The sequence below is a fragment of the Solanum pennellii genome, chromosome 2 (assembly GCF_001406875.1).
Source record: "Solanum pennellii chromosome 2, SPENNV200".
NCBI classification, from domain to species: Eukaryota; Viridiplantae; Streptophyta; class Magnoliopsida; order Solanales; family Solanaceae; genus Solanum; species Solanum pennellii.
Window position 1 is genome coordinate 58,719,676 of NC_028638.1, and position 15,957 is coordinate 58,735,632.

The following is a 15,957-nucleotide window of genomic DNA, read 5'->3' on the forward strand; positions in this document are numbered from 1 at the left end:
TTTTTTATTTATCAAAATAACAAGTAAAAGAGTAAATTGAACAAGTCAAATTAAACAACGTATGATAAACTATGTTTTATTAATATTAATTTGTTGTTCATCTCCTTCATTACCTTATCTAGTGAATAATCTTTCATTTAAAATTAATTATACACAATTTTATACTCAAATTATTTTTCTCCCAAGTACTCTAAACAAATGATCCCCAAATCTTTTTTTTATTTTTTCATCATCCCTACCATATTCCACTTCAACAAAAAAAAAAGTTTAAAAAATCAGATGATTGTACTTGCTTCTTCTTCTTCCATCTTCCATGTGCCAATTCCAACATTTTTTTTTTCTTTATATTAAAATCTCAATATAAATATAATATCCTTTTCAATGGCATCTAGTTATTTTCCCATTTTACCCTTCCTTGTCTCCATTTACTCTTGTTAAATAATTTATATTGTCTCCTTAAAATAATTCAAAAGGATAATAAAATCCACCACTCCCCCCACCCCCACTTTTTTTTTTTTTTTTAACACACACACACATCACCTTCCTCTTTTTTCTTTGCAGATCAAGAAACCAGAGCAACTTATAAATAAAAAGTATTAGCACTAACTAAAGTCTCCTAATTGCTTAACATCCATCTCTATCTTTCATTATCTTTCCTCTTATTCTACTCACTCTTCACCTTATTTATCTCTCTTTTTTCTTCTCCTCCTCCTGATAGCCTCAATTGATCCACCAACCAAACCAGCTGATCTACTTCTTCTGAACTTTTTATTTTTCAATTGAACCAGTAGGAATTTCTGGGGTTTCTTGTTTGTGGGGTTCATTTTTCTCTTGTTTTAAACACAAGGACGTGTTGTAGATTTGTTTCTGGTTTGTGGGTGTCTGAGTTTTCTGGTTCTTGGTCATAAAGTCTTGAACTTTTTTGCTGCTTCAAATGCTAGGTGAATTGTTATTAAGTGTTTCGAATTTGGTAGTTAAATAGATGTGCTACTAGTTCATTCTTGAAGTTATTATAGGGGGAGAGTATTTGGGGTCTGGAAAATGGGATCTGCTAATGGGTTTTACTCCGGAGAAGAAGAGTTCAATTTGGAGGCGAAATGGTTAATTGATCCGAAGCTTCTGTTTGTTGGTCCTAAGATTGGAGAGGGTGCTCATGCCAAAGTGTATGAGGGAAAGTAAGTTTACTTTCTCTGTTAGTAAAATTATGTATTTGACTGATCTGTAAGAGCCGGACTCAGCTTGTTGGATCATACTGGGTATGTTGTTGTTGTTGTACTGATTTGTAAGTGTTGTTTGGTTATTTGAACTTCTGAACTAATACGGCTAGATTCTGTAGGTATGGCATTACTGTTTGATTTAATTCAGCTAGTTCAATGGTTTAATCTTAGGAAAATGTTTGAAGAATTAACAGTAAATAGTCGCTAACGTTTCCGTTAGATTTATAGTATGTGTATAAGGGTGTATTATCAGAGTATAATCTATGTATACTGCTCAAAAAATAAACAGTGAATTCGACTGGCTATTTGTGAAAAAATCCCAAAGTGTTTTGCTAAAAAGATATTGTTCTTGATTCTGAAGTTTGGGGATTTAAAAGTATGTGCTAGTTTGTTAAATTAGTAAAGCCTAAATGTGTGACTTGATGCAGCTTTGTGCTTCTTTAGTTATATTTTTTTGGTTGGGTTCTTGTCAGATACAGAAACCAGAATGTAGCGATAAAGATTGTGCATAAAGGGGAGACACCCGAGGAGATTGCCAAGAGGGAATCTCGTTTTGGAAGGGAGGTTGCTATGTTATCCAGAGTTCAACACAAGAACTTAGTGAAGGTTGTTTTTAAGTCCCAAACTTGTGTTTGGATATGATCTATTTGATGAGTTGTTAAGACGGCTGAATGAATTGCTCACATTGGTTATTGGTTTTCATTTTATTTTTCATTTACAGTTCATAGGAGCTTGCAAGGAGCCTGTCATGGTCATAGTAACTGAACTTCTTCTCGGGGGGACGCTGAGGAAATACTTGCTGAACCTGAGGCCAAGGTGCTTGGATACTGGTGTCGCTATTAGATTTGCCCTTGATATAGCCCGTGCAATGGAGTGCTTGCACTCTCATGGTATCATTCATCGCGACCTAAAACCTGGTAACTAATACGTCTCTTTCACTGTTTTTTTTATGTTACATATTGTTAAATTCAGACATTTCAACATCCATTTGATCTGGTCTGAAATCACCACTGATCTCTTAACCTTTATGTGGTCTTGATCTCTAGTAAATGTGTTTCAATGGTCACATGCTTCAATATGGTACTAGAGCAGGCAAAGGTCCTGGGATGGAATCTCACCGCCGCCTTTTATCGAATAGAATTTTCACGTGCTCGCCCCATGAAAAAAGAATCAAGCTCGCACGTGAAGGGACGTGTTTAAAATATAATTGAAAAAATAAGTGTGTTCTCTTTATAACAACTTAAGCTTTTAAATGAGACGGTCACACATCTCAATAGCCCCTGTATGGTAAAAACATTACTGGTTAAGTAATTTCATCTGGCATATGGTTCCAGATCACTGTTCCTATTTTTGTCTGTGGGTTAGTAGAACAGATAAGTTAATAATTGATAGTACTCTAGAGATGCTCTCATTAGTGAAATCACATGGAACTAGATTCTTGACAATATTACCAGTACATGGTTGGTAGGAGCAGGTGAATACATAAGAAACTTTAACTGGAATAAATTCCCCTGAAAGTGCTGCAGAGTAGATGCTTACTCATCATCCTTTTTAATAAAGTGGTCGAGAAAATTGAAATTTTTTTTCTTTTGTTTTCTTCTTTCAAGGTTAGAAAATTTTGAGCTCCTAAATAAAATGATAAGATCATTTTAGTTTCTACTACAAGATTGAGCATAGCGATTTTTAGATATTTTAATTTCTTTTTCATGAATGAAGTTATGAGTTATATACAAAGGCATCAAGAAGATGCAAAATTACAGTTAGTGTCAGCAATTACGATTGTTGTCTGCTTTGGCCTGGTAGTGTAACTTATACTTGTCAAGGTTTAGCAATGATTTCAAACTTTACAAGTCTTCTCTGCTAATCGAATGGTGTTGACAACATTTATGGATATTGTTATTCCTTTAAAAGTTACAAGGCTGTTAGTATCATTTTTCTGATTTGGGTTCTGTTTGCATTTACTTCCAGAGAACTTGCTTTTGACTGCGGACCACAAAACTGTCAAACTTGCGGATTTTGGTTTGGCAAGAGAAGAATCATTGACAGAGATGATGACTGCTGAAACTGGAACCTATCGCTGGATGGCTCCAGAGGTTGATTCTTGAATCCCCGTGCTTATTAATATATTTTCCGTTCCCTTTCTCTTCTCCTATGGCTATATAGTGCTGACTTATCACTCTCCTTTTTGTGGCAGCTCTACAGCACGGTTACTTTAAGACACGGCGAGAAGAAGCATTATAATCACAAAGTAGATGCCTACAGTTTTGCAATCGTTCTGTGGGAACTCGTACATAACAAATTACCATTTGAGGGCATGTCTAATTTGCAGGCTGCTTATGCAGCTGCTTTTAAGGTAAATATCTTCTCTCCATTGGTCTTTGTCATCTAGTTATTTCAATATCATAATTTTAATTTTCCTAAACTAAGAGGATGAGAGAGGTTAAGATGTGATAGCATTTAGTTGGTTCACATCACACTGCCTCCTTTACAAAGGGCACATCAAAGACTAAATTGGACCACTGGGACACTAGTACAACTTTGGCTGAATGCCCTTTAATTTACCAATGTTTTTTACACAGCTGAAGACTCTAAAAATAGTTGTTTTTGTCTCAAATCACCTAACTTTTGACTGAAGAACACAAATACGTGGATAATTACAATGCAGAAACTTGAGACCCAGGGATTTGGTCTAGCGGTAAGAGCGTGTGTAGCACATGATGTGGGGACGAAAGCCTATATTTAAGTGGAAAATGGTAGAGGGACTGTCTATCATCCGCCGAGTTCGGGGCCGTGCACCACCCGATAAATAAAATAAAAAAGGAACTTGGGATCCAGCAAGAAGTTTAGTATAACAATTAATAGCTGTTTAGTTTCGCTAAACCAAGTTTATACCTTGTGTGTTTTGCAGAATGTGAGACCAAGTGCAGATGATCTCCCCGAGGATTTGGCAGTAATTGTAACTTCGTGTTGGAAAGAGGATCCAAACACTCGTCCCAACTTCACTCAGATAATACAGATGCTTCTTCATTTTCTCTCTTCAGTTTCCCCTCCGGAACCGGTAATACCAGCTAGGATTTTCACTTCAGAGAATCATGTGTTACCACCGGAGTCTCCAGGTACCAGCTCCTTAATGTCCAAGCGTGATGACTCGGTTGAGACCCCTAAAACACCCATGGAGAATCAGCCAAGAGGTTTCTTCTTCTGTTTTAACCAATGCTACTGATCCCCAAGGGAAAAGTTTGTTAATTACCTAGAAAAATACTCGGAGTTGAGCTATCTTATTATATAGTAAGCTCACAAAATGTTTAGCCCAGATATGTCACTAGATAACTTAGCTTTTGGTCTTTCTTCCACATAAGATAAAAAGGTACACTTTTGAGTTTTAGCCACGGTAATTCAAAGGTGAAGGAAGTTGTTGCAGGATCTAGACTCGCGGGAACGTGTTCTGACTTAATTGTGAGGAGTTGGGTTGATGTGATGTATACTATAGTTGTAAAAATAAGGTCCATCCAAAGACCTGTACTCCAATATTTTGTTAAACTTCTCGTCATTTTGGCGCATTATATGAACTCACTAATGTAGCTATTCTCCACAACTTGCTAACATTTCGTGAAGTGTAAAAATAGAGTAATCCCGTAGGTCAAAATACAGTTTTTTTTTTGAAGAATTTAAAGGTAATTTAACTGAAGTACGTACCATTACTAGCAAAATAAACATATAGAGAGATTATTATGTTCATTCAACTTTGAAAGTTCATTTTTCACCTTTGAAAATTCGATATATTCGGATATTTTTTTACAGAAAAAATGAAGGAGAAGGATAGATTGAAGGATGAATTTTAGGACAGTGGAGGTTGGCAAGAAATAATTAGGTGTTGGATGTTTGAGATTGAAAGTTAATGTTTGTTAGGTCCACCATTGAAATTACTAAATACGAACAAAACTTAGGAGGACCAAGGAATCAATTATTTGAGCAGTCAGTATCGCGCCTGTCGGCGCTCTATGGCACAAAAAAAAAAAGAATCGCCGTTGCCGGGGATCGAACCCGGGTCACCCGCGTGACAGGCGGGAATACTTACCACTATACTACAACGACATTGTTGACAAAGACACATAAATAATGCTTCATTAAAAAGAGTGCTTACTTTTTCCTCATCACAGTGTCATACACCTTGATAGATAAAAATTATATTTTGCATTCAGATATTCCTCGATGGGACAATGATAATGTATTCTGGCAACAAACAAGAGTCGAGATAACTATATTTTGACTTTCATTAGATAAGCGTTGTTGATTTGGTAAGCTGTAACCATTCTTTACGAGTGAAAATAAGAACTTCTGATAGTGGGTGTTTTTTAAAAAGTTTAGTGATTATACGAAAAAAATTAAGAACGAATGGTATTTGACATGGGTGGCAATTAATAAAAAACAGGGCGTGTGCATCAGTTTTCAACTTTCAAGGAATTGCATGTTAAAGAGTTAGTTGCCTATGTGCTGGTTTTACTTTTGCATCAAGCAAATTAAAGGACTATTGCTTTTTCGAGACCTTTTTATAAGTTCTTTATTGTACTAGTTGTCTATAATTTGGTTTTAGTGAGTTCAAAATTTGTGATTATAGTTATACACATAAAGAGGGAGTGTTTGTATATCTGAAAAACGTTTGAATTAAGTACATATATTGTATTTGGTTGACTACACATATAATTGATGCTTATAAGACAAGGGATGATTACACGTGTCAAACATCAACAGGAACAACAGCAAATAATCATTGCTCTGCTCTCTGCAGTGAATCCTACTGTTGGATTTTCTTGTAACCTCAAACCAGGAAGTTTCTCAATTAATTTAATAAAATGAGATTTTAATTTTTATAATGTATAATTCAATATTTATTTTTTGAAAAAATTTATTTGTGTTTTTTTGTTTATCAAAAAAAAAATATATGTTTCTTTTACTATTAATAATTATTTAATTTCACATGACATTTTAATCTTAAAAAAATAAAAACACATTTGATATATTCTTCATGTTAAATTATAAAATTCAAAAGTTACTTTTAGAAAAATTCTCTATGCCAAAAAAAAATATGAGAAATAAATTAAAGTAGAGGAATTAATTAAGTGCAACTATCTAACTGCAAGGAATTTTTTTTTTCTTCTTTTAAAAAAACATGGTGATACATGAATATTAATTAAAGTTTGTATAAACGTGTTTTTTTCGAATTTTTTATGATATAATAATTTGTATAATTGTTTAAAGTACATATATTTATGTTTGTATTAAATCGTTATTTTGAGTTTTATTATATTTGTGTAATTTTAGATTTTACATTACACAATTGTACAAAAATACGCGAATTATACAAACGTAACCGTCAACTATATAAACGAGATGCGAATTATACAAATTATTGCCCCTCTTACTCGCCTCTCACCTCCCTCTCCCAATCCTGCTCGCCAAAATACAAATATATATGTATATATATATCAGTTACTATACATAATTATTTTGATAAATATACATATATAATTCACCTCTCTCACTCGCCTCTCTCCTCCTTCTTCCAATATCGCTTGTCACTCTCTTCCCTATAACATGTACCTACGAATCATAAATAACGAATTATAGCTATACAATATAATTAAGCTAACTTTAAGTGATTATATGCAAAAAAATTCCAAAATAATAATTTACCTAGCTTGATCGAGCTCCTCATGAATGATATATCAGCTTGGGTAGAAAAAAGTTACATTGATAATATGCATGCATCCTTAGATTAAAGTAAGTGTCCACATATCGAGAAACAAAATAGCTCCACATAATAAAATTTTTCATTCAAAATCACTAGATTAAAAGTTGATTTTGAAATATTCTACATATTACGTATTAATTTTAAATTACAAATTTTTTTTTTTTAGTTTCTTAAACTTTGTGTATCAAAAAATAGAAATGGAAAGAGTATCATATGTTGTTTCATAGTTTAAAAGTTTTTTTTTGGTCTATTTTTATTTGTCATTTTGCGTCTTTCGAAAGTAAATTTGACTGATTTTTAAAATTAAAAACTGAATTACATTAATTTGATATTTTAAACAAAAAGTTAGATATTAAAAATTTACAACTTTTTACATAACAATATGATGAAAAATAATGTTGATCAAAATTTTATAATTTGACTTTAAAAAAAGAAATTACTACAATTTAAAGTGGACAAAGATAGTAAACAATGGGAGGATTATAAGTTCAAACTACTAAAAATTTATACTCCAATCACTTTATATTAGTTGATCACTTTTTATTTTACACCTACTTAAATATCATAAATAAAAAATAATTTTACTAATTAATCTTTGAGGTTTATACATACCAATGTGACGGAGAGATAAAACAATGAGTATTTTTTCCTAAATAGTCATCAATGTTTGAAAAATTACCTAGTGATATTATTTATTTTTGTTTTGGGACTAAAATATCACTCAACTTTACATATTTTCCTCAAATTATACTTGACACAAAAAATACATTATCTCTCTCCTATTAGGATGTCATGTCACATTATTTATTTATTATTAAAAAAATATGCTTTAAACCTATTTAAACATTAGGTTGCAATATGTTTTTTTTTTAAATATTATTTTCTATTTATGTTTTTTGAAATGTTTTGTTTTTTAGATATGTTAAGATAAATTTTAAAAATGAATGAAAAAAGTACCCTATTTCTACAACTAACTACTAATGGATTGTTTTAAATATTTTTTAGAATAAGTTTTTTAACTTTTTAATGATAATTAGTATTTTTACTTTAAGTTTTTTAAGTAATTTTTTAAATAATAATTATAGTTTTTTATGGTGCACTTTTTCTTCTCCTATTTATAGATATTTCTACATTTTATTTTGTTGGAGCATTCCCTAAAATTACAGAGAGTGTGATAAATATAAATAGACATTACAATTATTTTTTATAAAATAATTCAATTTTCAATTTTCATTTTTTAACCTTAAAAATTGAAATTTGAAGCATTTAAAGATCTTTCGTTTTTTTCTCGTAATAGCCATTATTGTTTTTATAAAAAAAAGATAGTTCAAGTTCATTTTTTCCTTTAAAATTGAAATTAGAGGCATTTAAAAATTATTCATTCTTTTTGTCGTTACAGTTTTTTAACAAAAGAACTTTCATTTTCTTAAAATAGCTATATTAAAATTCATTTTTTTAATTGTATTTTTAGAGCATATTTAAAATGCTTTTTGAAAAATTAAAATTCTTGAATATTTGTGGTGCTGACATGTGACACTTTTTACTTCTCCTATTATATATAGATAGATTTTTTTGAAAAAATAGACAAACCCACATTATAATTTATACCCAGTAAAAAAAATTACATTAAGAATTGTACTATGAGCTCTTCCGGTTCTTCAAGAAATTATGTGGGTTCCTCCCGTTCTTTAAAAGAATTAAAAAACTATTAATAATAAATTAAAAAATGTGACATTACACTCTAGTAGGAAAAAAATAATGTATTTTTTTGTGTCAAGTATATTTTAAGAAAAATAAACAAAGTTGAGTGATATTGTAATCCTAAAACAAATAGAAATGACTATCTAGAAAAATTACTCATAAAACAATCGTAATAATATGATTAATATTATGAAATTTAAAATTTTGAAAAAAGACAAATCTACTAAAAAGGGGGAAAAGGTGAAATTAAACATAAAAACATTTCTATTTATAGCTTGGGGAGCAAGGAATTCGGGTCAGATAAATTTACCGTTTTAACACCATTACCCATTTTTCTAAAAAGGACATTTCACTTCCAAAGCTCAGTCACTGGCAGACCCGAGGTTCGGTCAACACTGGGCCCATGTCAAACTTATGGTTCGGTAACATCGATGAACGCAATGCTCATCCAAACCTAAGGCTAGGATCCCAAACCTCATAAGATAAAATTTCCCGCTCATTCACACTCCAACCGTCCAGCTTGCTTAGTCCAGTGGAGAAAGGGGGCAAAATTCAGGCACCATAAAACCAGAGTTTTTTCTCTTCTTCGAATGTGTTTAATAGATACACTGAAACTCAGATTCACCGAATTTTCTTCAGAAATCTTGAATTTGTTTTCGATCCTTTATGGGAAGGTGAGGATTAATTTTTGTGATGAAACTTCAAAGTTTTGGTGTTCTTAGGCCAAAAAAAAATTGATCTGGGTTTGATTTGGAATGATCAAAAAGATGGTTTAAAAATTGAATCTTTAAAGAATTCTGGAAATAAAATTCTATCTTTTCGGTCGCTTCCGTTCTAAGATTTGTGTTTGCTCCTGGGGATTATGCTGAATACTAGTGTAGTTTCTTAAGGATTTTGGGTTATCTGGGTTTAGATTTATTATTCGTTTTGGGATACGAAAGGCCATTGTGAATGGCGTTTGAGTTATTCTTCATCAGATTATTTAACGTATTTGAAAATGCTGAAAGCATGTTCTGTGTTTACAATTGAAAATGTGAAATGTGTGCTTTAACTGGGTGATTGCTGGAAGTCCCCATTGGTTCTAATTGCCCAAATTTTTTGATGGTCTCATGTTCTTGATCATCTGCCCAATATTGTCTAGGTTCAAATTTTGCTTGCAATGAGTCATATCAAAACCTCATGTTGAAATTTGTCTATTTACCTGTTCAATATGTCAGTGTCATAGAAAGATTTGGAAAAATTGGTCTTAGGTCTAAACTGATAGTGAAACCAGATGGATTATTGAATTTATCAAGTGTATTTACTGAACTTATAGTTAATTGTTAAGTATTCTAGACCTCATTAGTGGAATTACATTGGGTATGTTGTTGTGGTTGTTGTATTGTTAATTGTCAAGTATATTTCTTTTAGGCTTCAATCGAAGTTTTTGAATCTGTTGGATGACATTGTTGTTCTTTTGTCAATTATATATGTAACCATAAGAAGATTTGTAGTTCTAATCTGTTTCTTTTTTTATTGATCCAGGTCTTGGCTTATTAATGGCAGAGGACTTGCAAGTAAAGTTAAAAATGCCAGTGCCCCTGCTGCTCATCAAATCAAAGATTGTGGGGCAAAGCGGCAATGCCCAAACTGCAACTACTCTATTGACAACAAAGATGTAAGTTAACAAGTGTTCATGCATAAGTTACTTACCTCTTGTAGTTTTCTTAACAGCTTTCTCAAACTGTTTTGTCTAGTTGAAAATTTCTCTTGTAAAGAAAGTTCTTTTTTCCCCTGGTTCAAGATTAGGCCAACCAATAGTTGTAAATTAGCTGCTCAAAGCCTGCTTCAATATTCTACTGCTTTCTTATTCAGGTTTCTCATGAATGGCCTGGTCTACCTGTTGGTGTGAAATTTGATCCATCTGATGCTGAGCTCGTGGAGCATTTAGAAGCAAAGTGTGGGGTGGGAAATTCAGAGCAACACAAATTCATTGATGAGTTCATCCCGACCCTTGAGGTTCACGAAGGAATTTGCTACACCCATCCTGAAAATCTTCCTGGTTTGTAGCACACCCAGTTCTTCAATAAACTAGCTAATGTTTGCTTTTAACTGCATTAATCAAGTCAATAAGCCGTACTGGTGAAATAAATAGAGGGAAGGCTATCATCAGAAAAGGCTATTGTTGTTTTCAGGGTTGCATTTATCTAGAAATGAAAATGTAGCAAAAGTTAGTTGTTGTAACGAGCATGTTTCCGTTTTTCTGGTTGAAACCGGACAACCATCAATATGTTATGGCAGAATTTCATTCCTCAATCTCTTATTTTGCTTCAGGTGCAAAAAAGGATGGAAGTAGCGTTCACTTCTTTTATCGCATTACTAATGCATATGCAACTGGTAAACGGAAGCGTAGAAAGATTCATGATGAAAATAATTTGATGAAAGAACATGTCCGCTGGCACAAGACTGGAAAGACCAAGGTTGTTATGGAGAACGGATTCCAAAAGGGATGCAAGAAGGTCATGGTTCTCTATCAAACTCTTAAGAAGGGGTCGAAGCAGGAAAAGACTAATTGGGTAATGCATCAGTACCACCTGGGCCCTGATGAAGATGAAAAAGAAGGTGAATATGTGGTTTCAAAAATCTTTTACCAACAGCAGAAGCAATCTGTCAAGGCCAATGATTGTTGTGACAATGAGGAAGCCAGTGTGGGAGCGAATCAAACTGGGCCTACAACTCCCAAGACAGTTACACCCAATCCCCATCGAGATGGAGAAACCCCTTCCTATGATGATATTTTAGATGAATCTTTACCCTTCTCACCTGATCAGGTAAAAACAATTGGATGATGCAGTTGCATCTTTGGCTGTTCTGTACATTATTTCTGTTTGCAAAATTGCATGTTTTTAACTCATGAATACATTTTTCACGTAGTTCTTTCTACCTATATGCATTTTTTTAACATAATTTTTTCGTACACTGATCTTCGTTTTGTTGTTTAGGAAGTGGAAGTTGCCAAAGAACCAGGGCAGCCTTCTGATGCTAAAATTAAGTGTGAGATGGAGTACTCCACATGCTTGGCTGGAGAATCACAAGCAGCTGATGCAAATGATGTTCATAATTCTCTGTTGTGTGATGAACATAATGATTATTCACTTCTTGATAGTTTTGGACCCAATCTTGGCCCTTCTGTTGACTACACTCATAGCACTTGCCATTTACCACAAGTGAATGGTAACACAACCTGTGGAATTTCAGAATTGGATAACTTGGAACTGGATAGTCCTCCAGACTTCCAACTTGCAGTAAGTTTCCCATCCTTGTAGATGGTAATGTGTTTTTTGTTTTATATGTATAATAATAGCATGTGTAGCTGAATCTGATGTTGTGTTTTACCAGGATTTGCCGTTTGGTTCTCAAGAGAATATCTTTAGTTGGTTGGACCGGCTATAGAGATGATGGCAATGAGATAATGCTTTATGCATTCTGGGATGGAGAATATACTTCAACAAGATTGTGTTCTTGAATAGCTACAGGAATCTTTCTTCAATTTCAGTTTTCGTGGTTTCAACAAATCCTTATCAAAAAATGCTCATTTTCCCACCATTACTACAGCCCACAGAAGAAAAGAAAACACAAATATTGGTTGCTATATCTAAAATGCTGGACGATATACAAGTTGAAGGAGTTGTTGCAAGAACCTACTACAATATACCAAGGTTCAATGTTTGGGAGTCGGAATTGTTACACCTTAGCTTATTGTATTGGCTCAAATTTTGATTTAATGTTCTGATTTCTCTTGTTAAGACTCTCATATCCCTTCTGTTCTATTCAGCATGTTCTGTTCTGACCCCCAAAAACTTCGGGAAGTTTCTCGTTTGTGCTAGTTTATATTTTACTTGAAGTGTGGACAGGATTCTATTGCTTTCTTATGCATCTTTCATTGTCTGATTCCATGCGTTGTGATATGAAAGACATTTTGTTTGACTTCTACCTTTTCGTTTTTTTCATATCATTTTTAAAGATAAATGCTTGTGTCTTTGCTAGTTTTGTATTAAGTGAAGAATTTTTTTGTATTATTGGAGTACATGCTCCCAAGTTTAACTGTTTTGACAACAGATGGATGTGCTACGAGCGGCTAGCGGAAAGATCAAACTACAAGGGTCTATTACCGACTTCTTTCATATGTATTTCTTTGCATTTATATGTTTAAGCATGCACAATAATACATATTTAAGTCTCTCACCGTGCTTGCCAGATGAACAATGTTAAAAGGGAACTTCACATAGATCAAAAAAAATTACAGCCACAAGTCACCTTTGTGGTGAAAGAAACATCTTGATTAAGTAGTGAACAACAATATCAAAATTTCATCCTAAAAAGGCAAAAGACAGAAAATGACTTCTTGATTCAAAGATGAGATTCAATCCTGCAAAAACTAGAGGGAAAAAAAAGTATTTTAACACTAGCACAAAGAACATCCACCTTACAAAGAAAATGATTACTTGCTTCAAAAAAGATTTGTAATCTTAGGTTTTAAATATGGAAACAATTGTTCCACAGATGGAACTGTTTCATAGGAATCAAATACCAAATTACCAACTACAAGAGACTCAAACTGTCCTAAATGCATTGCCCGAAAACATGTTCATTTTTCTAGCATATCTATTGCTCTGAGTGACTGAAATCACTTGCTCAATTCACATGGCTAACTAAACATGCATTAGTTTCAGAATTGGTCTAGTTACCCCAATATGAAAATACTAAACCAAACAGAATCTCAAAAAACACAATGACTGGGGTTCTAACTGAGAGCTCAATTCTTTTCCACATGCCTTCTGTGCAACACATTTGGGAAACAAGATCTATAAATTGGAATAAATGTCTCTAACAGGAGCAAAAGAATACCAAAACCAATTCTACAATCAAAAAGCCCGAGCATTGTCATTCAAAGAGTTCTATCTCAGGGTTATGTAATACAGACAGGAAACAATCAAGTTTACCCAAGAGTTCACATCACCCCTAAATTAATTTATTACTTGACAAATGAATGTACTGACACCTCAAATGAACCCAAAAAAGACAATATACACCCGACCGCTTCCCTGTTTACCGACACTTTGTTGCATATACGGTTCAAATGTATAAAGCACTGCCAGACGACCATCATCAATTACCTGATAAGAGTCCCTCATGGTGCAACATAAAATCGGCACATGAACACCTCCTATGTTACGAAAATGCGTCCAACTTTGTGATAACAACTTAGCCACTTTCTCTTTTGCAGTTCCCGGGCAAGAGATACTTATACTTCTCGGGATTATCCAGCAAATGCGCAGGAAGATGCACGGCTGAGTAAGAATGAGGTAGAGGTCCCATGTTACCAATGATATCCTTGAATGTGTACTCCTCAGGAAGCATGTCATATAAATCAGATCCTTCACAAATGATATCTTGTATTCTTCTAGGGTTCAAATAATGCAAGAACCTCACTCTATCAGTGTGGCTGTAAGCTTTCATTTTGAATATGAAGTCAGAGATGTGGCGGAAGCAAAAGCTACAATGCCAACCTGAATCTGCCAAAAGGTAATCAGTCTGACGATAGTGTACGTATCGAGTCTTGCCACTCTGATACCTGTGGACTGAAGCTCTCCAACTTCTGTGCTTAAGCTCAAATTCAAAAGAGTACAAGTAATTCCTAAAATGAAGGTGAAGAATTGGAGGAATGTCATCACACCATCTTAAAAGATCGATAGTGTGCCTGCTAGGAATTTCATCAACATCGGACATTATCAGCAAATCATCATCCTCTATTCCAGCTATTCTCAAAAGCTGGTCGAGTGCTACTCTCTGATATGCCTCTTCAACAAACGGATTTTCACCTTTCCTGAATCTTCCTCCAATGGTTCCATAAGTCAATCGAGGCTCAACAAACTTAAATTGGTCCCGGTTAATAGCAAAAGTAAATGGTTTTGGTAATCCAGTAAACGTGGAGTTTGACTCGAGCAGAACAAACTGTGTGATGTAAGGATACAATTCCTTCCATCTGATAGTAAGCATGTCCACTTCATTACTAAACAAAACAGCATCATAGACACGCCTAGGATATTCACGAATTCCCCATCCATGTTGCTTGCAAAGATTCTCCATAGAGACATTCTCATGATAATAATGGGTAAGTTCAATAAAGGGCTTTGGAGGAGATTGCCATATTGGGCGGAGGAAGTAGGTAATCTTCTGTCCATGAAAGTATATACCAACTATACATAATGGCACAAAAACAACCAAAAAGACAATAGCCTTTAAATCCAATCCTCGAAGCATACACCTTAGTCTCGACATACTTACTATTCCAGGGGTAGACTGCTGCATATCAAAAAGATGATTTTAGAAAGATGCAAATAGCAGCAAACCTTTGAAACAATCAAATATTCACACATTAGTTTATTGAACCCCTTAGAAATTCCCAAATATCTTTCAAGAGGAGAACAACATATTAATTTTTTGTTTCAAAGCTTTTCATCCAACCATAAGAAAACTGAATCTTCCATCAGTTTAGATAATATCCATATGAATAGTTCCCAAAACCCCAACACACCCACAAATTTCCAGAAGAAAAAACAACCAAATTGCATATTGTTATGAAAATAAAATTCCTCATTGGAAGCAGAGCAACCCCACATCATCCGAATTCAAGATTTTAGGGTTTATAAGCAATACCAGAATGAAAAAAAAAACCCACATATTTCATAATTCCCCAGAAACCCAACAACAAAAAACCAATATTTACTAAAATTCCAAACTATTAAGCACATAAAATGGTGAATGACAATTAAAAGGGAAAAAAGGTACCTCGCCACAAACGTCTTCACAAAAATCGTCGCTTTTCTTTGAAGGGTAATAAATATCAGACACCATGAGCACTACCAAGATAATTTTTTCAAACCCCTCCTCTAAAAATGGCCAATGAAACTTTGGCTTCTTCCAATTTTTTGTATTTTTTTTTCCTCTCTTTTTCAAGATTTTTTGTTACCTTCTGTAAAATTCAGAAGATAAACGAATTATGAAAAGAGAGATTGTTTGAAGAAAAAAGAAACCCCCTTCCCTCTCAAATTTACAGCAATGGAATTGCCATTATCAATGAGAGGGGAAGTTATTTTACAATTTTTTTTCTTTGTGGATTGAATTTGACTATATAAAAACACGCTAAATTGTAGCCGTTTGTTGTGTTCTTCTTCTTTTTCTTCTAATTCAACACTCTTTCTACAGATAAACTATATATAGAGACACACACGATGCAACCCCACC

At 33.6% G+C, this 15,957-nt stretch overlaps 3 protein-coding genes and 1 non-coding gene across 6 annotated transcripts; 2 read left to right on the forward strand and 2 right to left on the reverse strand.

Annotated features, from left to right (window-relative positions):
• The first annotated feature begins 532 nt into the window (after positions 1-532).
• LOC107008646 (serine/threonine-protein kinase STY13) lies at positions 533-4,812 on the forward strand. The gene is made up of 6 exons (XM_015207765.2): positions 533-1,175; positions 1,691-1,823; positions 1,939-2,134; positions 3,186-3,310; positions 3,412-3,570; positions 4,126-4,812. Exons 1-6 carry the CDS (start codon positions 1,042-1,044, stop codon positions 4,438-4,440), a joined length of 1,062 nt encoding a protein of 353 aa, XP_015063251.1. The 5' UTR covers positions 533-1,041; the 3' UTR covers positions 4,441-4,812.
• Positions 4,813-5,240: 428 nt separating this feature from the next.
• On the reverse strand, positions 5,241-5,312 carry TRNAD-GUC. Its single transcript has one exon. It is a non-coding gene; the product is annotated as a tRNA-Asp (tRNA).
• Positions 5,313-9,013: 3,701 nt separating this feature from the next.
• On the forward strand, positions 9,014-12,636 carry LOC107009331 (SUPPRESSOR OF GAMMA RESPONSE 1-like). Its single transcript, XM_015208645.2, has 6 exons — positions 9,014-9,344; positions 10,195-10,327; positions 10,525-10,711; positions 10,984-11,480; positions 11,652-11,954; positions 12,049-12,636. Exons 1-6 carry the CDS (start codon positions 9,337-9,339, stop codon positions 12,100-12,102), a joined length of 1,182 nt encoding a protein of 393 aa, XP_015064131.1. The 5' UTR covers positions 9,014-9,336; the 3' UTR covers positions 12,103-12,636.
• Positions 12,637-12,910: 274 nt separating this feature from the next.
• LOC107011941 lies at positions 12,911-15,951 on the reverse strand. Of its 3 annotated transcripts, XR_003576846.1 has the most exons (3): positions 15,502-15,951; positions 13,827-15,015; positions 12,911-13,087 (listed from the first exon to the last, which is right to left on the reverse strand). XR_003576846.1 is itself a non-coding variant. In XM_015211633.2 (2 exons), exons 1-2 carry the CDS (start codon positions 15,565-15,567, stop codon positions 13,915-13,917), a joined length of 1,164 nt encoding a protein of 387 aa, XP_015067119.1. In that variant the 5' UTR covers positions 15,568-15,951; the 3' UTR covers positions 13,500-13,914. The 3 variants fall into 3 exon arrangements, 2 of the variants coding, with proteins under 2 accessions (XP_015067119.1, XP_015067118.1); XM_015211633.2 differs by lacking the exon at positions 12,911-13,087 and having other exon boundaries at positions 13,500-15,012; XM_015211632.2 differs by lacking the exon at positions 12,911-13,087 and having other exon boundaries at positions 13,500-15,015.
• Positions 15,952-15,957: the final 6 nt, after the last annotated feature.

Excerpts from the sequence above, each read along its gene's own strand:
- LOC107011941 (XM_015211632.2), bottom strand. The coding sequence starts at position 15,567 with ATGGTGTCTGATATTTATTACCCTTCAAAGAAAAGCGACGATTTTTGT. Across the intron at positions 15,016-15,501 it reads GTGAAGACGTTTGTGGCGAG|CAGTCTACCCCTGGAATAGT; the intron begins GTACCTTTTTTC and ends TTTGATATGCAG.
- LOC107008646 (XM_015207765.2), top strand. The coding sequence starts at position 1,042 with ATGGGATCTGCTAATGGGTTTTACTCCGGAGAAGAAGAGTTCAATTTG. Across the intron at positions 3,311-3,411 it reads ATCGCTGGATGGCTCCAGAG|CTCTACAGCACGGTTACTTT; the intron begins GTTGATTCTTGA and ends TTTTTGTGGCAG. Across the intron at positions 3,571-4,125 it reads CTTATGCAGCTGCTTTTAAG|AATGTGAGACCAAGTGCAGA; the intron begins GTAAATATCTTC and ends TGTGTTTTGCAG.
- LOC107009331 (XM_015208645.2), top strand. Across the intron at positions 11,481-11,651 it reads TACCCTTCTCACCTGATCAG|GAAGTGGAAGTTGCCAAAGA; the intron begins GTAAAAACAATT and ends TTTGTTGTTTAG. Across the intron at positions 11,955-12,048 it reads CTCCAGACTTCCAACTTGCA|GATTTGCCGTTTGGTTCTCA; the intron begins GTAAGTTTCCCA and ends GTGTTTTACCAG.